The sequence below is a fragment of the Sardina pilchardus genome, chromosome 4 (assembly GCF_963854185.1).
Source record: "Sardina pilchardus chromosome 4, fSarPil1.1, whole genome shotgun sequence".
Classification (NCBI taxonomy): Eukaryota; Metazoa; Chordata; class Actinopteri; order Clupeiformes; family Clupeidae; genus Sardina; species Sardina pilchardus.
This window is the reverse complement of record NC_084997.1, coordinates 40,108,766-40,134,648: the sequence shown is the minus strand read 5'-3', so window position 1 is coordinate 40,134,648 and position 25,883 is coordinate 40,108,766. Positions and strand designations below refer to the sequence as shown.

At 43.7% G+C, this 25,883-nt stretch overlaps 1 protein-coding gene across 6 annotated transcripts in view; it reads right to left on the bottom strand.

Annotated features, from left to right (window-relative positions):
• Positions 1–25,883, bottom strand: part of LOC134079235 (guanylate-binding protein 1-like) — a 150,839-nt gene that overhangs the window by 29,237 nt on the left and 95,719 nt on the right. Inside the window, exons 3-14 of one of the 6 annotated variants that reach the window (XR_009938894.1) lie at positions 25,292–25,478; positions 24,990–25,067; positions 22,568–22,617; positions 22,065–22,174; positions 21,115–21,302; positions 20,306–20,548; positions 19,566–19,843; positions 18,882–19,094; positions 13,800–13,902; positions 13,225–13,404; positions 9,566–12,185; positions 9,020–9,334 (exon numbers count right to left, since the gene is read on the bottom strand). Coding sequence is in view for 4 of the 6 variants with exons in the window: in XM_062535467.1 (XP_062391451.1) it covers positions 11,932–12,185; positions 13,225–13,404; positions 13,800–13,902; positions 18,882–19,094; positions 19,566–19,843; positions 20,306–20,548; positions 21,115–21,302; positions 22,065–22,174; positions 22,568–22,617; positions 24,990–25,067; positions 25,292–25,478 (1,884 nt within the window). In the remaining 2 variants the exon portion in view is untranslated. Of the gene's footprint in view, positions 1–3,154; positions 3,205–4,901; positions 4,980–5,369; positions 5,557–7,457; positions 7,545–7,807; positions 8,081–9,019; positions 12,186–13,224; positions 13,405–13,799; positions 13,903–18,881; positions 19,095–19,565; positions 19,844–20,305; positions 20,549–21,114; positions 21,303–22,064; positions 22,175–22,567; positions 22,618–24,989; positions 25,068–25,291; positions 25,479–25,883 lie in introns of those variants that run through there. The other 5 variants (XR_009938893.1, XM_062535467.1, XM_062535472.1 and 2 more) reach the window with 5 other exon arrangements.

Here is a 25,883-nt window from a genome sequence, read left to right as displayed (position 1 = left end):
CTGACTGCCAGCAACCATCTCCCATTGATACTAAACTAAATTGTGGCACAATATATACAGCCGGAATAAGACTTTTGCTTCAGCACTGTAGAGCAATCTTAGGAGAAGTGTCAGCCCGTAAGACTGTGCCCACTGCTCAAATTCATGGTCATCTAATATTGGATGTCAAAAACGTATCTAATATTACATCACATTCACAATTGATGAAGACGCAAAGTTTAAAAAGAAAAAAAATCAATATATCAGATGGATTTGACAAATAATTGGCAAAGAACAACAAGATTTTCTACAGTAATTTCCATTTAAATTAAATATTTCATGATGCTCTTGTGCTGCACGAACACCAGACGATTCCATTTCACTGCTCTTGCGCTCACATCCAAATAAGATAAGGCTAGAGGTGACCACCAGACGATGCCATTTCACTAGCCTGGCACGCCCTCCCAGTGACGTAACACCTTCGGCGTTGCTGTCGCTGGTCTGGTCAACTGCTAATCGGGAAGGATTTCTGAATTCCCCAAATCTGCGGAAATGCCCCCTTTGGTCGAGAACCAATCAACTTTGAGCAGCTTCAACGGCTCTGGGTAGAGGCGTGTTCAAGGCAGAGGAAAGAGTGTTGTTATTGGTTTAAACTCGGCAAACCGCTTTCTTACATCGACCAGTAGCAAATCGAGGCACTTAAAGGAGGCGGGTCAACCAAGCACTTGGAGAAACCGTGTATACACAGGCTCTTGGTCAGACTAAAGTCTCGCAGAGCCTTTCAAGTCGATGGCAATCAGGCTACCATTTCACTACTCTTGTGCTTAAAGAGGAACTATGCAGGATTGGCGATTTCATTTCTGGTTTCGGTTTCGTTTTTCATTTTCGCTCGTTTTATGCTTGCATTTTCTCTGCAGAGCTTCCCCGACAGCTTTAGCGTGTAAATTTATACATGTATAGGCTATATTTAAAGATATAAATTGCTAGCGTGGTTCTTCGTCTCAGACTTCCAGATGTAAACAAGGAGCGATCGTCTCCTGCAGAAAGTTGCATATGGTCTCTTTAAATCCAAATAAGATCAGGCTAGAAGTGACCACCAGAGGTTGCCATTTCACTGCTCTTGTGCTCACATTCAAATAAGATAAGGCTAGAAGTGCAGCACAACCACCAGAGGGTGCCATTTCACCGCTTGCTTACAGCCAAATAAGATAAAGGCTAGAAGTGCGGCGCCACGGCGCCATCTGCTGGCCATGAGATATTTTATAGAACCCATGATATGTATTTTATGAGATATGTTATAGAACCCATGATATATATTATATGAGATATCTTATAGAACCCATGATATGTATTATATGAGATGTTATAGAACCCATGATATCTATTATATTAGAAGAGAAACTAGAGAAAAGGAATAATCGTATATTTCATCAATCATTTATTATAAAAACTTGTTATGGTTCAGTGATATTGTCAACACGTTTGTCTTCCATTGTGCAATGTTAGGGCTGCCTATGAATAATATATTGTGTTAAATCAATGTCCAAACATTGCTTACCAGATAATGTTATGTTCAGGCTGTACAACAAAAGTGATTTCAAGGGCTGAAAACCTTATCAACCACTGCTTCAACCCCAATGCTATCTCTAACTTATCAACCGCTGCTTCAACCCCAATGCTATCTCTAACTTATCAAACGCTGCTTCAACCCCAACGCTATCTCTAACTTATCAACCGCTGCTTCAACCCCAATGCTATCTCTGACTTTGCCCTCCCCTGGGCCCTCAGCTCTCCCTTTCAACACTACTGACCCCCACACCTAGCCTAGTGTGTGTGTGTGTGTGTGTGTGTGTGTGTGTGTGTGTGTGTGTGTGTGTGTGCTCTCCCATTTCACCACTACTGAGCCCCTCACCTAGCCTAGTGTGTGTGTGTGTGTGTGTGTGTGTGTGTGTGTGTGTGTGTGTGTGTGTGTGTGTGTCCTCATGTTAGCTCGACCCTGCTCAACCCCCACTCTACTTAAAGCCTGAGCCACATCTGACCGCATTACATTGATTGTGATTACATTGATCATCAAACACCTGTGGGGTGTGTGTGTGTGTGTGTGTGTTTGGAGAGCTGTGGGGTGTACTACGAATCACGATTAGTGGCTTAGCGAGGTATGTTAGGCTCAAAGCCAGGGTATGCGGTCATACGAAAGTGGATTTGTTTTAGCGTCGCTGTATCACCATGGTATCTTGTGCTCGCAACCAAACCTGGTCGGGAGCAGGTTATGTGCCAACTTATAGCTCAAATCGTGAAAAACTACCGCCCTCTGACCAATCCTAACCAATCCATTATCTTGAACAACGAAGTTATCACACGTGTGCTGTCATACTTCGAACAGGAGCAGCTCCGCCTCTTCAAACATTTGAATCTCGGAGGCGCTTTTAACTATGTTGCGCGTGCAAATATGTCACTACTATGGACGTGCATACCATACAATATGTGATGACCCTCGATTTTTTGATGTTATAGGTTAGACACTAAAAAAGACCACCCTAGATTTTGATACCGCTCATAAATGCGGAAGTAATCGTTTTTTAACCTAGGCGGTCTTGTGCATCTCCACGTTTCCCGATTGGTCAAAGTCACCCCAACCACGAGAACGCGCACAGATCTGAGCTGAAAGCCTAGTTTGATAAATTCATCCGTGAGCGAGTTTCGTAATACCACTCAACTCTGATTGCAACTTTTGTATTTATCGATCCAGGTTATCCAAAGAAAGCCTGGTTATGTTCAGCGAGATTCGTAGTATACCCCACTGCTCTCTCCCTTTTGTCAAAGCACATCTCTTGACCTCTTTGTTTCTTTTTTTTAATGCCCAACACACACAGCTCTCTCCCTCTCTACTCCTACTCTTTTCTTCTCTTTGTTTTCTCTCTCCCTCTCTACTCCTACTCTTTTCTTCTCTTTGTTTTCTCTCTGCTTTTTTTGCTTGTTGTTCTATTTTCCTCTCCCTGGGTTTGAAAAAGGCATCATATAAATGTTACTTGCTGTTGTTGTTATTATTTTTGTTGCTATTGTTATTATCAATATTGTCTGATTTGACATATAATAATCCAGGGTAACTAAAAGCATATCACGGCCACCATCTCAAATGTTCCGTACGGGTAAAAAAAGAGTCCTTGTACATCACCTTGTCTACATCTCCCAGTCCCTCTGTGTCCAGCAAGACAAGAGTGTGTCCTGTTGAAGAGGCAACATCATCACTTAATGGGGCAATGGAATGCAAATGTTAGAGTTGAATAATGTTAGAGTTTGGTATGTAAAATCCCCACAAAGGGAACCTCAAAAGTATGCACATGCAACGATAGTCGTATAGCTTTCGGTTAAAGGAAATGCAGATCATCTCCCTAATCAATATATTTGCTCAAAACAGCCCACATTCTGCATTCATTGCAGTAAGGCACCACTGGCAATGCAGGTGCCAGCAGCCATGACACTGAAATGACGCTGTTAAACAGAGGAATCGCCAAGCAATAGATTACCATAGCAAGCAATAGACCATAGCAAGCAATAGATTACCATAGCTCGGTGGCTGCACCTTATTTGGCTCTGGCCTCTACATTTGAATAGAATAGAATAGAATATATACTTTTTTGATCCCGTGAGGGAAATTCAGTTCTCTGCATTTAACCCAATTTAACCGAATTAGTGAACACACAGCACACAGTGAACACACAGTGAGGTGAATCACACAACCCAGAGCAGTGAGCTGCCTGCCCAACCAGCGGCGCTCGGGGAGCAGTGAGGGGTTCTTCAGCCGTGGTGGACTGGTCGGGGATCGAACTGGCAACCCTCCGGTTACAAGCCCGATGCGCTAACCAGTACACCACGGCTGCCCCAATCAATGTAATCAATATTTACATACACACCAGCCTACTTCCAGCTTCACTGAGAAATCGATGACGCCGGACTTCAGTAGGATAGATGGTCCAAGTGTTTGTTTGGCTTTTTAATGCATGGACTTTGTGAAAGTTAGTGAGAAGTAGACTCTGTACATTCTGAGAAAGTCTTTCTCCTAACCTAAACACGTCTGTATAAACCAACTATCTGACGTTAGTAAAATTGCTAAACTACACTCCACTGTTTTGACACACCTCATGAGTCCAAACATCTCCTGATATCCCAAGACTAGCAGTGAGTAGCCATCTCCTGATATCCTAAGACTAGCAGTGAGTAGCCATCTCCTGATATCCTAAGACTATAGCAGTGAGTAGCCATCGAGTTCCCTGTGAGTAGAGAATTCAGCGTAATGACCCTTGTGATTGGAACGCAACTTTAGCTAACATGCCCATTGACACTGTCTGGGGTAATGCTAGCAATGCTAAGTGCTATGCCCATTGACACTGCCTGGGGTAAGGCTAGCAATGCTAAGTGCTGTATTGGAATGCAACTTTAGCTCATATGCCCATTGACACTGCCTGGGGTAAGGCTAGCAATGCTAAGCGCTATGCCCATTGACACTGCCTGGGGTAAGGCTAGCAATGCTAAGTGCTATGCCCATTGACACTGCTTGGGGTAAGGCTTGCAATGCTAAGTGCTGTATATGGGCAGACAGCAGCAAAGTTACCAATGTTACCAAAGTTACCAGTCCCTCTATGGTGCCCACACTTGTTGACTAGATTAAAGATTCAAGACTCAGAACCACAAGTTTTAATGCGTTCTGCAATAAAACCTAGCAAATAATAACAGCTATAATTGAAGACGGGGCTTCTAATATACTGTAGCTATGCTCCCTAGCTAACTGTATGCTAAAGCAAACAAATGTGTGTGTGTGTGTGTGAACCCACCTGGTTTAGAGGGGTGAAGAGTGTGTGTGTGTGTGTGTGTGTGTGTGTGTGTGTGTGTGTGTGTGTGTGTGTGTGTGTGAACAAACCCACCTGGTTTAGAGGGGTGAGGTACACACCACATCCAGATTCCTTTGGTTTTGGACTCGATGGTGCTGCCCAGAGCAAACCCTGAGAGATCAAGAGGAGCTTCATTAGAGACCATCAGCTTCAGGCCCCACCCCCAACATCTCTCCACCAATCCCACGCTTTGGTTATCCCGCCCACTACATCTATCCACCAATCACACGCTCTGGTTATCCTGCCCACTACATCTATCCACCAATCCCACGCTCTGGTTATCCCGCCCACTACATCTCCACCAATCCCACGCTCTGGTTATCCTGCCCACTACATCTCCACCAATCCCACGCTCTAGTTCTCCCGCCCACTACATCTCTCCACCAATCACACGCTCTGGTTATCCCGCCCACTACATCTCCACCAATCCCAGGCTCTGGTTATCCCGCCCACTACATCTCCACCAATCCCAGGCTCTGATTGATGTGCTGTGGCTCTGACCTGTGTGTTTGCCGGCCAGCCGGTTCATGAGGTAGGACTTGCCCGTGCGGTAGAGCCCCACCACGGCCACCACCACCACCGGCTGCTGGATCTGCTCCAGCACCTGCAGCGCCTCCTGCTGGACACGCATGCACCCGTCAGGCCCGTTATCAACCAGACACACCGGGGACGCCATGGAGACTGCCATCTGGGGGGACAAGCACACACACACACACACACACACACACACCACATTTACACACACACACACACACACACACATACATACCACATTTACGCACACACCACATAACCTCATAACATGACAACCGGCACCTGTGTCATCTTCTGAGTAGTTTCGCTCTCTGGCTCAATGGACACAACCCTCCTGAGCACATTTAATCCAAACATTTAGGACTGGTTTTGCTATCACATCAGGTTAGCATGATTAGCATGCTGCACACATTTAGGACTGGTTTTGCTATCACATCAGGTTAGCATGATTAGCATGCTGCACACATTTAGGACTGGTTTTGCTATCACATCAGGTTAGCATGATTAGCATGCTGCACACATTTGTTCAAAACTGTTGTATTATGACTGCTTAGTTATCATCATAATCCCGATGGAAATGGAAAAGTCTTTTCCCAGACTCAAAGGGCCTGTCCGAAGGAAGAAGTCTGAATTTCGAACACACCTGGGAAAACCCAGTACACTATGATAAACTAGCCAATTAGAATAGGCCTACTTTGTTTACAAATAGTTTCAGATTTGAACTAATGTTTATTTTAATTGCACAACAATCATGGACAGCACGGATCTGTAAAAATACTTTCTGTCTGCATCCAGGTCACCTGAAGCATGCAGATAGAAATGTCTATTGAAAAGCACAGTTGATCTGTGCATGCCATGACAACTTTTGATTATTTGATTTAGAGAACAAGTTCATTATTCTGGGCTGCTATTAGAGTAGAAGCTTAATAGAATATCATTTAGCCAGAAGTTGGACAACATGTAGAAATTTGCTGCAATTTCAAAACCGAATTACTCGGGATCAGCGTATTGTACAGATGAATGCTTCATATCCTTGTGTCTGGTAAGGTCTGCTGTTTATTTTGATAAATGGTTAGTTATGTGTTGATGAAGGAGTTGTGAGATATAGGCCTATCTTTAATAGTAATTGGTATGGAGGTGGACAAACAGAAAATAATTGGTGTGAATTTGGATACATTCTACGTCCATCAGCCACATAGCCAGTGGTGGCCAGAGTGGCGCACCTGAGAATAGCTTAAAAAACGTACTAACACAATTGTTTCTTAACGACAGCACAAACAATTTCGTGGACATTTGGACAAATACAGGGGGGCTGAGTGACATCACTGGCCAAAAGTTGAATTACTTAAAACCCATAACAGCACAAACAAATAGCAGCCTTTTTAATAATCTTTACAGCACAAATAAATAGCAGTGTTGTATGTGTTTAATCATCTTTGGATGACATGGCCTACTCCTACTTCAGAACAACAGCTGTATATAAAAAGAGGAATATAAAATACATTTTTGGCTATTGATCTTAATATAAAACCTTTAAAAGGACTTGTGTTCAAATACTTAAGAAGCTCACTCTACCTTAATGATACCCCACATTTTATAAAGGAACAAAGTTTAAAATGAAAAACAAAATATAGACAATATATGCAATAGATAATATAATATATCTAATGAACTACACAAATAACTGTTAGGGTTGTACCAGATCCTTTTCCACAGGTGCAAACCCAATCATAATGGATGCAGACTGCAAAGCGCTTGATTAACACGCCTGTGAAAACCTATGGGACCTGATGGAAGCATATTTTGTACCAAAATCAAAGTGAAAGTGGTTTCTGACAAAGTCAACAGGGTCAGTTTGGGCACATAATTGACATATTTTTTAAATGTGTTGAATGGAAGTCAATGGGAGCCGTAAATCGGTCAATATCGGCGACCAAATAAGTTAATATTTTGTCTAAGAACGTGACACCAGTGCTGTATGTCCCATAATTGCAGTTATTTGGGTACAAAAGGAATATAACGTGGCATGGAGCCTTGTCTATGTTTACAACCTACCTTTGCGCAGCAGTTTCGAGACGGATGAGACTGAACCGCGTGAGGATGTAGATGTTAAGATCAAGGCACTGTGCAAAGTTACAAACCCTTGAAATGAAAATGAATGAAAATGAATAAGAACTGCATCCGGATGTAGGCTAACTGTCAACGGACTATAAGGCAGTCTAAACCTAGTCTAGTCTACATTTGACATGATTCGTTTAGTTGACACCAAAGATGGTTGACACTAATCCAAAGCGACTTTTAAAATAAAGGCCGACTTTGAACAATCGATGGCATTAGGCTATGTTACCGTCTATTAATAAACCAAGAGCGTGTAGCCTATAGACAACACTGTTTGGTTGACTTACCCGAGGGGCTTAACCAAACTAGGACAGCACACACGAAGCAGAGCACACAAACAATGCTGTTCGCACTCGATATCGTCTTCTTCCTCCTTTGTGTTTTAAGACGATTGGCAAACCAACACTGGTTATCTTGCGAAGGAGACAAAGGCTCACACTATTTCATCAACACTGACTTCAGCCAATACGAGAGCTGTCTGCCTTTAGGTTATGAGAAGAGTACAGGGTTGACAGTGTTATACGAACAGACTCAACTTCTCGGAAATCACTACCGTGCGGATTCACTTTCAGTTTCAGCCAGCCGCGCCCCGCGGGTACAGACTGTCGTGCTTGTTGGCAGCCCTACGCGGTCACTGACAGGAAACTAATTGTGCTGCTTATGCCATCTTTGTTTAGGTTCAACCACTGATTTTCTGTGTCCAACAAGTGTTAAAGTCACCGGACTGCTTGCTATGGTTTCTCTGCCCTCAGACAGAACACATTACATGCAGAATAGGCTACTGTCTAAACACTGTCTAAACTGTCTTCAACATTGGCCTACAGTAGGCTATGGAACATTCCGCCCAATGAGTTGTTTAGTAGTAGTAGGCCTATACTGTAGGCTACTGTAAACAATTACACAGCATATGACAACACAAAGGTTGAAGCTCTTTGTCTATGCCATGACAAGATAGATAGGTAGAGATACTTTATTGATCCCCAAGGGAAAATTCAAGACAACACAAAGGTTGAGGATCCATTGTAACTATGCCGTAACTATGACAACACAAAGGTTGAGGATCCATTGTAACTATGGCGTAACTATGACAACACAAAGGTTGAGGATCCATTGTAACTATGGCGTAACTATGACAGCACAAAGGTTGACAGCGCTCTTATCTCCGTTGGTCTGCCAAAAGGCACATTCCTCTGATCTGCGTTGAGCTCTTATCTGTCTGCTGAAGGCTGCTCGGCCTGTACATCCAGTCCACACACTCAGTTCATGGGAAAACCTGTGTGTGTGTGTGTGTGTGTGTGTGTAAGGTGTTGAGGGTGTGTAAAGGTGAAGGTGTGTGTGTGTGTGTGTGTGTGTGTGTGTAAGGTGTTGAGTATGGGACAGCTGGGGTCACAAACACTTCTGAAGTAAGTAAGTAAAACACACACACATGCACTATCACTAGCTGACCAGGTGCACGACACACACAAACATGCACACACACACACACATCACTTCTGGAGTAAATAAGTAAAATGTGTTTATAGAGAACATTCAGTAGCACAGCTTTTACTAACCAAAGTGCTGTACAAAATAAAGTAATGAAACAAGAAATAAAGTCAAAATAAGTCAACAATTAATTGATTTGAATTTATATGATTTGGTTGATTTGATTATAATGACCACACAGCTAGGCTGCTGGAATTTGTCTCCATCATTTGGTACAGGCTCCAACATTGGGCTACATAAAGTGTAACACACAGACACATTCATACATGATACATACAACATACAGTAGATACATGAATACATAAGAGTCATACTAATCCATAACAGAGCTCAGTGGTTGGAGTTCAGGAAGTGTATTGCTGTGGGAATGACTAATCCATAACAGACCTCAGTGGTTGGAGTTCAGGAAGTGTATTGCTGTGGGAATGACTAATCCATAACAGAGCTCAGTGGTTGGAGTTCAGGAAGTGTATTGCTGTGGGAATGACTAATCCATAACAGACCTCAGTGGTTGGAGTTCAGGAAGTGTATTGCTGTGGGAATACTAATCCATAACAGACCTCAGTGTTTGGAGTTCAGGAAGTGTATTGCTGTGGGAATGAATCAGGAAGTGTATTGCTGTGGGAATGAAACTGGTTTTGAAGCGGGTGGTTCTGGAGGTGATGGTTCTGTAACGCCTCCCAGACGGAAGTAGCTGGAAGGCGCAGTGTGCAGCAGTGGCGTGCGGTGAGGTCTGTGGCAGGGTAGGCAGTGACCATTCACATGTGTAAATTCCATCCATACACTCGCAAATATTACTATATTTTCATGGTAATACTCCTCCTACTTAGTCATTTTACAGATTCAGAGGCGTCACTAGGTGTGCATTTTTAAAAAACTTTTTTTTTTTTTTTACCCTGCGGGGGTCCGGGGGAAATTTTGAAAATTGGGCTGTTAAAGATGCAGTTTCAACGTAGTTTGAGAAGGAAATAAGGAAGAAAATTCGTCGGGGTCCTCCTCATCATATTTTAATAACAAATAGCCTAAGCTAATTTTCCTCACTAGACCTACTGGTATTTATGGGGGATTAAGAGGGGGGAAATCGTTTTAACTGAGACCCAAACTTTTTTTTCTGCCTGTGACATGCTGGATAGGCTAGTGAATACCTGGTGCGTTGTTGGCTTCTAGTAGACCTGCTGCAAACGTGAGACATCTTGTAGGCTACTCTTGATGAAATATAACCTCGTTTTCTAGCCTCTCGGTGTACTTGGTTGACCATGGTTATCCGTCTGGGTTTTTAATTAGCTAAACTACATAAATCCACCATTAATTTGTAATTGTAGGCTACCTCCTCCCTGCTGTTTCATATCTGGAGTTGTCCGAGCTGATGTCCCGAGTCCCGTTGAGGCCGGACTGCCATTGGCTTATCTGCGTTCGAAAGGCAGCGCTTGGCGGGAATAAGCATGCTTATTCTCCCCATAAACTTTCGCATGAATCATGTAATACGCATGCGCAACCTCCGAAATTCGCAGCATTGAAATGAATGGTGAGGATAGGCAGAGACCTTCAAAGCCTACCCTGGCCTTTGGAATCAAAGCAAGCTTTGGGACTGCTTGCTTGGGCGTTCCCACGGTAACCAGGCATGTTTGCTTTGCTGCGTAGTTCAGTGTTGTGAATCGCTGTTTGCGTAAGCCTTCACGTTTGAGTTTTTGACCTTAAATAAGACGTACATTTACTTTTTAGAATTGAAATTGCATTCTAATTGTATTGTTTGTGACTTCAGTGTGAGCTTTTAATAATATTTTAAAAAAATACGTGTCGTCCTTATTTTTAAAATGAAATTTACTCAGGGCCTGCCTACCCTGACCGCACGTCACTGGTGTGCAGGGTGGGTGATGTTAAAGCTGATCTTGTGTGCCCTGCGTAGTGTCCGTTTGTGGTAGAGTGATTCAAGAGATGGTAGGGGTGAACCAATGACTTTGGATGCTCTGTTGATGATGCGCTGAAGTTTCCTCCGGGAGAGTGCGTCAAGACTGCCAAACCAGACTGTGATGGATGAGGAGAGGATGCTCTCAATGGTGGCTGTGCAGAAGCAGAGCAGGAGATGGGACCTTATTACTCTGACCTTATGGAGCAGAGCAGGAGATGGGACCTTATTACTCTGACCTTATGGAGCTGGAGATGGGACCTTATTACTCTGACCTTATGGAGCTGTCAGGAGATGGGACCTTATTACTCTGACCTTATGGAGCTGTCAGGAGATGGGACCTTATTACTCTGACCTTATGGAGCTGTCAGGAGATGGGACCTTATTACTCTGACCTTATGGAGCTGTCAGGAGATGGGACCTTATTACTCTGACCTTATGGAGCTGTCGGAGATGGGACCTTATTACTCTGAACTTCTGGAGCTGTCGGAGATGGAGATGGGACCTTATTACTCTGACCTTATGGAGCTGTTGGAGATGGGACCTTACTACTCTGACCTTATGGAGCAGAGCAGGAGATGGGACCTTATTACTCTGACCTTATGGAGCAGAGCAGGAGATGGGACCTTATTACTCTGACCTTATGGAGCAGAGCAGGAGATGGGACCTTATTACTCTGACCTTATGGAGCTGTCAGGAGATGGGACCTTATTACTCTGACCTTATGGAGCTGTTGGAGATGGGACCTTATTACTCTGACCTTATGGAGCTGTCGGAGATGGAAGAGTCTTTGCTGGGCTTTTTTGTAGATTTGAGTTGATTTTCCAATTACAGTATGAGACCACCAACAGCAGAAACATACCAATCACCAGCAGCAAATGACTAAACAGCAACAACAGACACATGTACACAGTTACAGACAGGACAACAGACACATGTACACAGTTACAGACAGGACAACAGACAGGACAACAGACAGGGTTTGGAAGCTGGGAGATGTGATATGCTGGTGACTGGTGGTCACAGGATGCAGCAGTCTCCTCCTCCTCCTCCTCCTCCTGAATTCAGGATGGCCTGGTTCTGCTCCCTCATCATGGCCATGGTCTCGCTGTGGCGGCGGTCCTGCTGCTCCAGCAGGCGGGTGAACTCCTGGCTCCTGCTCTTCTCTGACTCCTCTGCTCTCCGCTGGGCCTCTCGCATCTCCTGCCCCAACCTGTCGGCCTTCTCCTGGAAGCCCTTCTCCAGCAGGAGAGACTGCTCACGCAGCTGGCTCTCTGCCAAGGCAAGGCACGTGTATCAGCGCATTTGCAAGTCCCTCCTCTCTGTGCTGTGTGTGTGTGTGTGTGTGTGTGTGTGTGTGTGTGTGTGTCCCTTATAAAACGATTTGATATGTATCTAGAAGCTATGATACGATTCAGAAAAGATGCGTTTTACTACAGTCAGTGCGATTTGATCCGATTCGATATGATGCAATACAGTTCTTAATTCAGGGTGCATGTATTGAAACCAAACTTGGTACAAACTAGATCCATTCAATGGAATCCCGAGTTTATGTACCAAGTTTGATCTCAATACATGAAAGTGTTCCTGAGATATTACCTACTTCCTGTTTCATTTGGCTGTGATGGGCAAACGCTTCAGAAAACCAAAAATCCTTCTTATTCAGCTCAAGAAATCTGGTCCCATACCCCTAGGGGGCGCTGCAATCAGCTAACAATGCGTTATTGTATGGAACTTTTGACCCGTAGCGAAAATAAAGTTTCACAGGTCACACATTTTGTCCAATCTTCACCAAACTGACGCACACGACCTACAGACTGTCTTTAGATCTCACAAATTGTCTCACAAAAGTTTATGAATCTTTTTGATTTTCACAGCCAAAACTCAGTCGTGAAGCTGCCAAGCAGGAAGTGAGTTCATATCTCAGCACGGCTTTGATGTATGAAGTCCAGACTTGGTGCATGGACTTGTGACCCCATCCTCGGGACGCACAGTACATTTGGTGTCTTTTGACCACTAGGGGGGCGCTATTACCACAGGAAGTCGGCTCATATCTCAGCAATGCTTTCATGTATAATAGCCAAACTTGGTACCTGAACTCAAGACGCCATCCTGAGGACGCACAGTAAAGTTGGTGTCTTTTGACCACTAGAAGGGGAACTATAATCACAGGAAGTTGGGCCATATCACCCTCCTCATGGGAGTGAGTGTGTGAGAGTGTGAGTGTGTGTGTGAGTGTGTAAGTGTGTGTGAGAGTGTAGAGTGTGTGTGTGTGTGTATGTGTAATTGTGTGAGTGTAGAGTGTGTGTGTACCTGTGGCGCGTCGAGCCTCCTCCTGCTGCTGCCTCATCTCCTGCTCCATCTTCTCCTTCACCTGTCGCATGCGCTCCTCGTTGCTCCTCTGCTCCGCAACCATGCGCTCCTCCAGCTGACGCTGACGCTCCTCGTTAACCTTCACCTCCTGCTGCAGCATCACGGCTCGCTCACGCTCCTCTACACACACACACACACACACACGTTAGCCTTCACCTCTTGCTCTAGAATCATGGCCTGTGCACGTCAGATAACGGCCCGACTTCAATCGGAGCAGAGAGAAAGCACATCAGTCTTCACATAGGTTTGTGTATGTGAGCTGACCAGCTGTTGCTTCTCGCAAGATTCTGAATAATCGATGTGAAAAATGGAAAATAAATGACAATCGGCAGCTATAAGAATCCCGTCTGTTTACAATTACGAGTAACAAACCGCACAGATTTGTGGGTAATGCGGAGTGATATAAACAGTGGAAATGATTTTGAGCAAAGTAGACTACATTACCCACAATCACACATTCCACCATTTGTACACATAACCCTCCCACACACACACACACACACACACACACTCACCACAGATCTGTTTGTCCCTGGCGCTAAGACTCTTGTCAGCATGCAGGATGGCTGAGGACTCCTCCTTCCTCTGCTTCAGAAAGTCCTTCAACACATTTTCAGCCTGACACACACACGCACATACACACACACAGAGAGACACACACACACACCAAGACACACACCAAGTTCTCTATAAACATGTTAATGTTATATTTGAATAGTAGCCTACAAGACAGTTCCATAAGATCTGTGTTGTTGACAATTATATGACACCTTGTTCTAAAATGAACAGAAATGCTCTAACCCGTTAAACGTAAAATGTCTGTCTGAAGAGTAAAATCAACTAGAGAAAGCAATTCCAGGGAATTACGAGTGCATGAAAATTGAGACAAAGATAGAGGTGAAGTAGAGAAAAGGTTGAGGGGAGTCATAGTTATTGACAATTAACAGTTGGAATGAGCAACAAGTTAAACAGTTGAGTAGTTCAAATAGTTGAGCTATTTAATAGAGAATAATTGTGTGAGGACTTTTACTTTGAAACAGTTGTGGGCAGAGGAAACTGTTGGTGGAATACATAGCTGATGACAACTGTCGGAATGGCTAAAGAGTTAAATAGTTGCATAGTTTAAATAGTTACATTATGAAATACGGAATTATGACACTGATGACTTATTTTGAAACAGTTGTGGGCAGAGGAAACAGTTGGAGGGAGTCAAAGTTGATGACAACTGACAGTTAGAATGGCTGAACAGTTAAATAGTTGAATAGTTTTAATAGTTGAATTAAGTAATAGTGAATTATTTTAGTGAAGACTTTTATTTTGAAACAGTTTCAGGCAGTAGAAACAGTTGAAGGGAGTCATAGTTGATGCAAACTGACAGTTGGAATAGCCAAACAGTTAAATAGTTGAGTAGTTTAAATAGTTGAATTAATTAATAGTGAATTTAGTTTCAGGCAGTAGAAACAGTTGGAGGGAGTCCTAGTTGATGAAAACTGACAGTTGAAATAGCCAAACAGTTAAATAGTTGAGTAGTTTAAACAGTTGATGACAACTGACAGTTAAAATGGCTGAACATTTAAATAGTTGAGTAGTTTAAATGGTTAAACGATTTGATAGTGAATTATGGTAGTGAGGATTTTTATTTTGAAGCAGTTTTAGGCACAGGGAACAGTTGAACAAGATCTGTAGTCTTATTATTTTGAAACAGTTGGAGGGAGTCATAGTTGATGAAAACTGACAGATGGAATAGCCAAACAGTTAAATAGTTGAGTAGTTTAAATAGTTGAATCAATTAATAGTGAATTTAGTTTGAGGGAGTCATAGTTGATGAAACTGACAGATGGAATAGCTAAACAGTTAAATAGTTTAGTAGTTTAGTTGAATTAATTAATAGTGCATTTAGTTTCAGGCAGCAGAAAAAGTTGGAGGGAGTCATAGTTGATGAAAACGGACAGTTGGAATAGCCAAACAGTTAAATAGTTGAGTAGTTTAAATAGTTGAATTAATTAATAGTGAATTTAGTTTCAGGCAGTAGAAACAGTTGGAGGGAGTCAAAGTTGATGAAAACGGACAGTTGGAATAGCAACAGTTAAAGGAGTCCTAGAATTCAAAACCACATTCACCTTGTTCCTGTTGAATTTAGGCTGCGAGCAGTGTCTAAAGGACAACACCAAAGACTTTACCGCGTCCCACGCCTGCTTTCGTATGCAAATTGGGAAATAGAAACAGCCGTGTTGAAATGCTCCAATCTGAACAGAGCTCAGATAACACGTAATAGGCGCCCATCCCCCTTTAGATACACCCCCTCTCATTTGCATACCTTCGATTAATAATTCTTGTTAAACTGCTCTTACGATGCTAATATCTAGATATGTGGTCTATGGCAGAGACGTTGTAATGCTAGCGTTATTACAACTAACTTTGGAGAGTTACTATAGCCTACTAAGAAATGTACTGATAAAACTTACCAATCTAACACATTCATTCTGTTGGGAAATCTGCTGCACTTCATCTTCGTCAGAACCTTCTTCTGACTCGGTTTATACATGTACGGCTGTATTCCTTATTTAAATCCATTGTTGATAGCTTTATCAAAGACTTTGGCTTTATTTACCAGCAGTAAACGTAGTTTCACTTTGCTCTAGCTTCAGACCGGTGGATTGAGCCAATCAACTTTCAGGACATGTCGGCCAATAGACCAATCAGCGCGCATCTCATTTGAATATTCATGAACTTGCTGAGTGGGCGGGAAAAACAAACTGTTTCATTGCAAGGCTTATTTATGACCTTGTATCAGGCGATCTAGCAGTGCTCCTGGAGCGTTTTCAGCCCCACAAATTTACATATGACATTATTTAGGCTCAAAGATCAATTTGTAATGGTCAAAAAATGCGTTCTATGACTCCTTTAAACTGTTGAGTATAAATAGTTGAGTAGTTTAAATAGTTGATGACAACTGACAGTTAAAATGGCTGAACAGTTAAATAGTTGAGTAGTTTAAATGGTTGAACGATTTGATAGTGAATTATGGTAGTGAGGATTTTTATTTTGAAACAGTTTTGGGCACAGGGAACCGTTGAACAGGACCTGTAGTCTTATCAGAGCCAGCCTGAGAGAGAGAGAGAGTTCTGGCATACAGTAGGATTCTAGAAGCCTGAGAGTTCTGGCATAGGATTCTAAAAGCCTGGGAGAGAGATTTCTGGCATAGGATTCTAATCGGTGATGTCATAATCATAATGTTAAGTCTATGGGGAAATTTTGATAGTTTTAATTAAATAGTTTAAAAAGTATAAAAGTTACAAAGTTGAAAAATACAAAGCCCAAGTCACCGAAGTAAGATCTACGCGACACAGTTTGAATGAAGTTTCAAAGTTAAACCGTTGAAGCCGCATTAAAAGCACAAAAAGCGTTGAAGAATAATAATAAGAATAGTTGGAAGAACAATAGAGTGCATTTTTCATGCACTCTAATTAGACCTGGCCTACAACATGTTGGCTAGTAACGTGCTGGACTTCATGCAACTCATGCTATAGCTTGCTGGCAAACACTACATGCTTCAGACATTTTTCTGGGTTTTTTTAGAAATTCTTTGTAGAGTTCAGGGTGATGGCTCTTGAGATGAGTAATTACATTGGCAGTGTTAAAAGAGTAGCATTTTACTGTTCACTCTTGAGATGTGTAATTACATTGGTGGTGTTACTCATTGGCTGCCAGCCATTTTCAGTGCAGAGCGCTCCATACTGCCAGACGTTTTACAGCATTTTGACTGTTTTTCCAAGATCCACCAAACGGTGAGCTTTATGACTATGTAAACACCGAAGGTACCAAATGAAAGAGTAGACTCTCTTTCACCAGGAAAAAACGGTTTGTTTCTATCGTTTTCCGTTCTTTAGTAATCATCAGTAGAACATGGGTTAGTTTTGCTAACAACACTGTTTTTGACCAAAAAATGGAGAAAACAATCTTTTTGTGAAAATCAACTTTTTAACGTTAGCGTTTCAGTAGTATGTCAACCACGATTGCACTATGTCAACCACGATTGTTATCTCGTCAGTCTCGTCAAGGTTGCTAGGGACTCTGATGGTCTCTATAGACTCTGTACAGGACGGTAGACTTAGCAAGCTAGCACTAGCAAAGTTGTTGTTAATCTATATAGCAATATCCAATGGATCATACTGTTCACATGTTTTCTATCCTTGATGTAAGAAGTATGCATATTTATTCCCTGCACCGCGTGCAAACTAGATCCACTGTGGTCGATCTTCAGTGTGTTTGCTTGTTGTATGTCTCTGCATGTGCACTCTGCAGGCAGATACTAATCATCCAAATGGCACTGCTGCCATCTAGCGGTTTGGATCGCTAGTACAGTCTGTTTACAAGCCTGAAACTCTGCCAGATCGTTCCCAAGCCCACCCATGAGCCCTCCCCATTGAAAAATGCAATTGATGGCAATCAACGTATGTGTCTAAATTGACGTTTAAAGACGTCAATGGCAGTGAATGAGTTAAAAGAGTAGCGTTTTACTGTTCACTGTTGAGATGTGTAATTACATTGGCAGCGTTTTACTGTTCACTGTTACCTTACAAGCACTGCACATACAGCCATACAGCCAACATGTTGAAGTATGCTGCCGTCGCTCATAATAACCTAAACATGTTGAAGTATGCTGCCGTCGCTCATAATAACCTAAACATGTTGAAGTATGCTGTTGTCGCTCGTGATAACATAAACATTTGTTTTGCGTGCACAAAGTTAACAGGCCACATTATCGATGAGGCACATCACGAGCAGTAATGTTCATATCTGCAGAAGCGTACATATGCAGATACCGATGTCAGCCCATCGTGCATCCCTAATTTGCATATGTGGAGTTGTTCAGCCTGATTTGTTGGGGAGTGTTTGTATGTGTGGAGTAGTTCAGTCTGATTTGTTGGGGAGTGTTTGCATATGTGGAGTGGTTCAGTCTGATTTGTTGGGGAGTGTGTGCATATGTGGAGTGGTTCAGTCTGATTTGTTGGGGAGTGTTTGTATGTGTGGAGATGTTCAGTCTGATTTGTTGGGGAGTGTTTGCATATGTGGAGTGGTTCAGTCTGATTTGTTGGGGAGTGTTTGTATGTGTGGAGATGTTCAGTCTGATTTGTTGGGGAGTGTTTGCATATGTGGAGTGGTTCAGTCTGATTTGTTGGGGAGTGTTTGTATGTGTGGAGATGTTCAGTCTGATTTGTTGGGGAGTGTTTGCATATGTGTTTGAATATGTGGAGTGGTTCAGTCTGATTTGTTGGGGAGTGTTTGTATGTGTGGAGTGGTTCAGTCTGATTTGTTGGGGAGTGTTTGTATGTGTGGAGTGGTTCAGTCTGATTTGTTGGGGAGTGTTTGTATGTGTGGAGTGGTTCAGTCTGATTTGTTGGGGAGTGTTTGCATATGTGGAGTGGTTCAGTCTGATTTGTTTGGGAGTGCTTGTATGTGTGGAGTGGTTCAGTCTGATTTGTTGGGGAGTGTTTGCATATGTGGAGTGGTTCAGTCTGATTTGTTGGGGAGTGTTTGCATATGTGGAGTGGTTCAGTCTGATTTGTTGGGGAGTGTTTGTATGTGGGCCTGACCTTGACTCCCAGGTGGCTCTGGCTTTTGTATTTCTTCACAATGTCCTCCAGGTCCTGGCTGTAGAGCTGGTATCCTCCGGGTTTCATGTAGAATCCCTGCTGGAGTTTTTCCCTCAGTGGAGCAGAGAGTCCTGTGAGGACCTCCTGGCATTTCAGGACCGAGGCCTCCTCATTCTGGTGCAGGAATCCACTGAACAGCTTGTTGACAGCCTCCTGAAATGACACAGAAAGACATCTTACTCTTCAGCACCCTTCACATAAGACTGTCAGACACATTCTTCAATAACTCCTCACTACTGAGGCGGATGATTTTTCAATAACTCCACACTACTGAAGCGGATGTTTATTCTAAATCAAATTGGTTTTTGAGGTGCTGGTCACGGGAGAAACATAGATGTAGAAGATAGAGGAGATTGCACACTCTGTTTCACCGTGAACTTGACAAAAGGCTTCAGGCCGAAATGTTGTTTAATAAAATTGGTATTGAAGAAGAGAGCGCAATCTCCTCTCCTACAACTCTACATCAAAGACACGATCTTCTCCTGTGGGGCAGCCGACTGGTTCAATTCCCGACCAGTAGGGGGAAAAAATGTGGATGGGGCTTGAGCACTGCTTTCCCATAACCACATCCATCAAATGTTGCCATTTGAATGATTGATTATTAGTTTTCCAGGTCTAGTTTACCTCCAGAGACTTCATGTGCTTCCCGTCGTCCTTGAAGGAGCGCTTGATGAAGACCTCTGTTGCCAGGGTGTTGAGGCGCTGGTGTGCAGAGGTCAAGTCAGGCAGGTCCACGGGGAACTTGGCTCTCAGCTGCACCATGCCGCTCTCGTAAACCTCCAGACCCTCCTTCACAGCAGCCTCATTCTCAATCTGCGCCATGGCAACCACTGCGTTCTCCAAGCAGGGCACACCTCCGCTGGACAAGGTCTCCACGTACATCTTCACCAGGTGTCTCAGGACTAGAGGGGCAAACACAAGCACTTGGTCTCTGGGTAACTGTAACTAAGCAATACTGCAGCAGACACGCTGGAACAGTATAGCTAAGCAACACTAGAACACTCTGGAACAATATAGCAGTAACTAAGCAACACTGGAACACTCTGGAACAGTATAGCAGTAACTAAGCAACACTGGAACACTCTGGAACAGTATAGCAGTAACTAAGCAACAGTCCAAGAACACTGGAACAGGTGTCCATGCATCAGTTACACAGTGGCTGTGCAGGAACAGAGGGGGAGCAACATTGAGAGTTACTGGCCATTGCATTACATTGCATTGCATAACAGAGTTAGTTACACTTCTTACGGACTAGATCTCGAAATCCTTTAATTACTCTTCTGAAGCATAGTGTTCTCGTAGTCTTAACTCTTTTATTGTGACAACACTTGTAGTTTGACTGTTGTGCTGATACTTAGACTCACTCCTGCCGTCGACAGTGTGTCCATCCTTCAGCTGCTTCACAGGGCTCTGATTGAAGACGAAGGTGCAGAAGCACTCCGCGACCTCTAGGAACTCTGGGGCCATCTCCGACTGGGTCAAGCTCTCCAGACGCTTCACGTCCTCCGGGCGGCTGGGGAATGGGAAGGTGAAACACTTCCGGGATGGGAAGTACTTCCGGATGCATTCCCGAGGAAGGTTGTAGTCATTTATCTTTTTAGAGCTACCTTCAGGAGAGACCAGCAGAACTCTGGGTTAGTGGACATACACATCAGGAGAGACCAGCAGAGCTCTGGGTTAGTGGACATACACATGAGGAGAGACCAGCAGAGCTCTGGGTTAGTGGACATACACATGAGGAGAGACCAGCAGAACTCTGGGTTAGTGGACATACACATCAGGAGAGACCAGCAGAGCTCTGGGTTAGAGGACACATGTACACATGAGGAGAGACCAGCAGAACCCTGGGTTAGTGGACATATACACACATGAGAGCATTTGTGTGTGTTCTGTCTAAGCAAGGTTCCAGCGCTGACAAGAGTGGCAGCAATCCTGGTAGTTTTATGTCTTTTCGTGTCGTTACGTGCATTTTTGTTTACTTTCTTTATATAGGGAGTTAGGATGGTGCATTATTCATTTGATTTAGAGGTCTAAGGAGTTAGGATGGTGTATTATTCATTTGAACCAGAGGTTTAAGGAGTTAGCATCTCATCAAGTTGTAGCTTGAAAGCTATGCCTCACTTTAGCAAGTTTTGTAAGAATGTGGTCAGAAGAGGGAACTGATATGTCATACCAGGTTTCAGCTTCAGGGCAAAGTCCAAGTATTCATCCTCTGTCGCATCCTTGTCGTCGATCTTCCTCTCAAGAGTGAAGTCCCTCACGGCCCAGATGAAGCTGGGGAAGAACTTGACAAACTCGGAATCGTCTCCATCTTCATCAGATGACTTCACTTTGATGTACTCAGCCAACTCTGTTACATATCTGCAGGCAGTTGAGGTGCAACACTGTGTGCTCTGGCTAATGCTAAAGCTCCTTAAAGGGATATTCCGTCAATTTTTAACACTTGGAGGTCCAAGGTCAAAGGTCAAAAACACACCATGAATATCGAGCTCAGACTTTTTAAATTTGTACCCTGAAAACAATGGTGTTGGCTCCATATAAGTAAAAAGAACATTAAAAATGTTTCTGTAGTTTTACTACAAATTGGGAAAAGTGAGACTAGATGACATATTGTGCCACTTAGTGAGTGTCTCTTTCAAATGCAAATTAAGTTGAATGTGCTTTTTGAATGGGCCTGCTGCAGGTGAGAGGATAGATCACTGAATCAGTTTAAACCATAAACATCTCACCTGCTAGCCTCACGTTTAAAAGTGAATAAGATTTCCGGTAATTTTTCAATTTAAAACTTGTCTCTTCTGAAGTTAGAAAGTGCAATAAAACAGAAAAAAACTGAAAATTAAACCTGGCGATTTTCTACGCTGATTTGACATGGAGCTACACTCTCATTCTGGCGTAATAATCCAGGAACGTTGCAAGTGTACTATGGGCGTAGTGATATCATGCACTACTACTGCTTGTTGCCTATGGGGACTATTTTCAGGTGGAAAATGAGCTTAATTCCAAAAATGCTCTAGATTTGTCAGATGTGTTTGTAGCTGCAACTCTTCTACAGCCCTGTTTCCGACCCCTGATCTAGTGAGTGTGTGTGTGTGTGTGTGTGTGTGTGTGTGTGTACAAGGATACTGCAACTCCTCCACAGCCCTATTGTCGATGGTTCCTCTGCTGTTGTAAACCAGAGTGCTGCTTAGCAGGACGGCCAGAGAGAAGATCTGTGTGTCATGCTTGGAGTCTCCCTGAGACATGAAACACACACACACACACACACACACACACACACACACACACACACACACACAGTTATTAAAAAATACAGTATAAACAGAATGTTGGTTGGAAAATATGCTAATCAAATGAATTAATCACTAAGAGATAGGCTTACTGTAATATTTTAACACATCAAATATAAATGCAAGCTGTAAGAAGTTTGTCTTTGATTTCAACTTAAGGAACTGTCATTCTCTACAGTTGTACAGGATGTACATAGGATTTTTTTGATATGCAGTTACGTGTTAACTGTATTTCATCTATCCCTATTGTAGATGGCAAATCCAGGGAAAGTAAAAGCATATCACGGCCACCCATCTCAAACGATCCGTAAGGGTAAAAAAAGAGTCCTTGTACATCACCTTGTCTACATCTCCCAGTCCCTCTGTGTCCAGCAAGACAAGAGTGTGACCTGTTGAAGAGGCAACATCATCACTTACAATATGCAATAAGTAGTACCATGTAGTACTATGTCTAGTACTATTACTATATCTAGCAATATGTCTACTAAGTAGTACTACTCGCATAGCCATAGAATATCATACAAGTTCAGGATAGTCAGGATAGGGAAGAACATAGTGGTAAGTGCTAGAGGAAGAACATAGTGGTAAGTGCTAGTGGGAGAACATGTTAAGTTCTTGAGGAAGAACATAGTGGTAAGTGCTAGAGGAAGAACATAGTGGTAAGTTCTTGAGGGAGAACATGGTGGTAAGTGCTAGGATAGGGAAGAACATAGTGGTAAGTGCTAGAGGGAGAACATGGTGGTAAGTGCTAGGATAGGGAAGAACATAGTGGTAAGTGCTAGAGGGAGAACATGGTAAGTGCTAGAGGAAGAACATGTTAAGTGCTAGAGGGAGAACATAGTGGTAAGTGCTAGAGGAAGAACATAGTGGTAAGTGCTAGAGGAAGAACATAGTGGTAAGTGCTAGAGGGAGAACATGGTAAGTGCTAGAGGGAGAACGTGCTAGAGGAAGAACATAGTGGTAAGTGCTAGAGGAAGAACATAGTGGTAAGTGCTGGTACGGGAGTGGGCTGAGGTCCTTTGGGTTTGGGAGCTGGATACGGGAGTGGGCTGAGGTCCTTTGGGTTTGGGAGTTGGATACGGGAGTGGGCTGAGGTCCTTTGGGTTTGGGAGTTGGATACGGGAGTGGGCTGAGGTTTGGGAGTTGGATACGGGAGTGGGCCGAGGTCCTTTGGGTTTGGGAGTTGGGTACGGGAGTGGGCTGAGGTAGAGTAGCTGTAGAAGTCGTTTATCTTCTTCCTCCCTTCTCTTCTCCTCAGCTGGCACACATGAAGCGTGATAATATTCTCGAGCTGCTGCTTAAATAGTAGCCCTATTGTCAGAATGACTGCGAAAACTGTTTTGTTTATATTCATGTCCATGCTGTAACGTTAACCCGAGACAAAAAAAGCCGGTAGCCAGATAGAGTTTGTTTTCTTCAGGTAGATCTTCATTAGGCCTATTTTAGCATGGGATCACAAACTGTCAAGCAGCACTTTACAGGGTGCTTGCTCTTTTGTCAACTACAAATTCCAGACTTTTCCCAACCTTTTTCCAAACGTATAATTTTTTCTTCAAGACCTCGACATTTTGTAGTTTTGAGAATCGGGCTACCAAAACGCAAGAATTTTACTCTAATAGTAGTATAATGAGATGTAATGCAGATTGCAACCGTGGCCTACTGGCTTCGGGCTTGTAACCGGAGGGTTGCTGGTTCGATCCCCGACCAGTCCACGGCTGAGGTGCCCTTGAGCAAGGCACCTACTGTAACCCCTCACTGCTCCCCGAGCGCCGCTGGTTGGGCAGGCAGCTCACTGCTCTGGGTTAGTGTGTGATTCACCTCACTGTGTGTTCACTAATTCGGTTAAATTGGGTGAGAAACGAATTTCCCTCACGTGATCAAAAAAGTATATATTAAATTTTATTCTATTCAACCATACCGAGACCCCCATGGCAGGACCATCTCTCTCCCAAAGGCCCTCTCAAATGCCCATGGCAGGATCGACCTACCACCAGATGCCCAGTGATCAATCCCCCCCCCCCCAATTAATGACTATTGCTACCCTAATGGCCCACCCCACCTCATGTCTTAAACATTAACTCACCCACCCCCCACCCCCACTCAGTTGGCTCTGCCACAATTGACTCTTATGCTCCCCCATGACCTACCTCACCCCTTGATTCAACACTAGTTCAGTCTGTTCAGTCTGAGTGCTAGCATCAGTTCTTCATGAGCTATATTTCAAGACTTTTCCAATACTTTTCTACAAATTTCCAAACTTTTCAAGGTCTGGAAAAAGGCACTTTAAAATTCCATACTTTTTAAGACTTTCAAGACTTGAGCAAGCACCCTGCTTTACGTCTGGTTTTCGTTCAGGTCAGTTTCCTGTAAATGGTCAGAACTCAGGCCATTTCTCCGTAAATGATCAGAACTCAGGCCATTTCCTGTAACCGCTCATTGGTCAGAGCTCAGGCCATTTCCTGTGAGCGCTAATTGTTTCGTTTTGACCAGCCGGTGTTGTCGCTTCCCCTTTTCTCTTGTTGTCCTCTGACTTACAATAAATGGGAACTTATAGCATCTTAAAAGCACGTCAGGTTTGTAACGTTCATTAAGTGTGTTAACAAAAGTGTTCATTTTGGGACAATACTAATCATCGAAAGTGGGCACTACGGCAGTAAGTGGTCAGTGTACATTCTCAGTGCACTGACGAATGTAGGCGAATGAGACACAGCCTGTGTGTGTGTGTGTGTGTGTGTGTTTGTGTGTGTGTGAACAAACCCACCTGGTTTAGAGGGGTGAGGTACACACCACATCCAGATTCCTTTGGTTTTGGACTCGATGGTGCTGCCCAGAGCAAACCCTGAGAGATCAAGAGGAGCTTCATTAGAGACCATCAGCTTCATACCCCACCCCCAACATCTCCCCACCAATCCCACGCTCTGGTTATCCTGCCCACTACATCTCCACCAATCCCACGCTTTGGTTATCCTGCCCACTACATCTCCACCAATCCCACGCTCTGGTTATCCCGCCCACTACATCTCCACCAATCCCAGGCTCTGCTTGATGTGCTGTGGCTCTGACCTGTGTGTTTGCCGGCCAGCCGGTTCATGAGGTAGGACTTGCCCGTGCGGTAGAGCCCCACCACGGCCACCACCACCACCGGCTGCTGGATCTGCTCCAGCACCTGCAGCGCCTCCTGCTGGACACGCATGCACCCGTCAGGCCCGTTATCAACCAGACACACCGGGGACGCCATGGAGACTGCCATCTGGGGGGACAAGCACACACACACACATCACATTTACACACACACACACACACACACACACACACACACACACACACACACACACACACACACACACACACACACACACACACACACACACACACACACACACACACACACACACACACACACACACACACACACACACACACACACACACACACACACACACAGCCCACACACACACACACACACACCACATTTACACACACACACACACACACATACCACATTCACAATCATCCTCTGTGGCTGATTTGATAGTAAGACATTAAAAGCACAGAGATATATTAAGTTGCTATGCCATTTCGAGTTTTTTACGAACAGAACCTTAAAATCAACTCTATAGGATACAGGGAGCCAGTGTAGTTCCTCTAACACAGG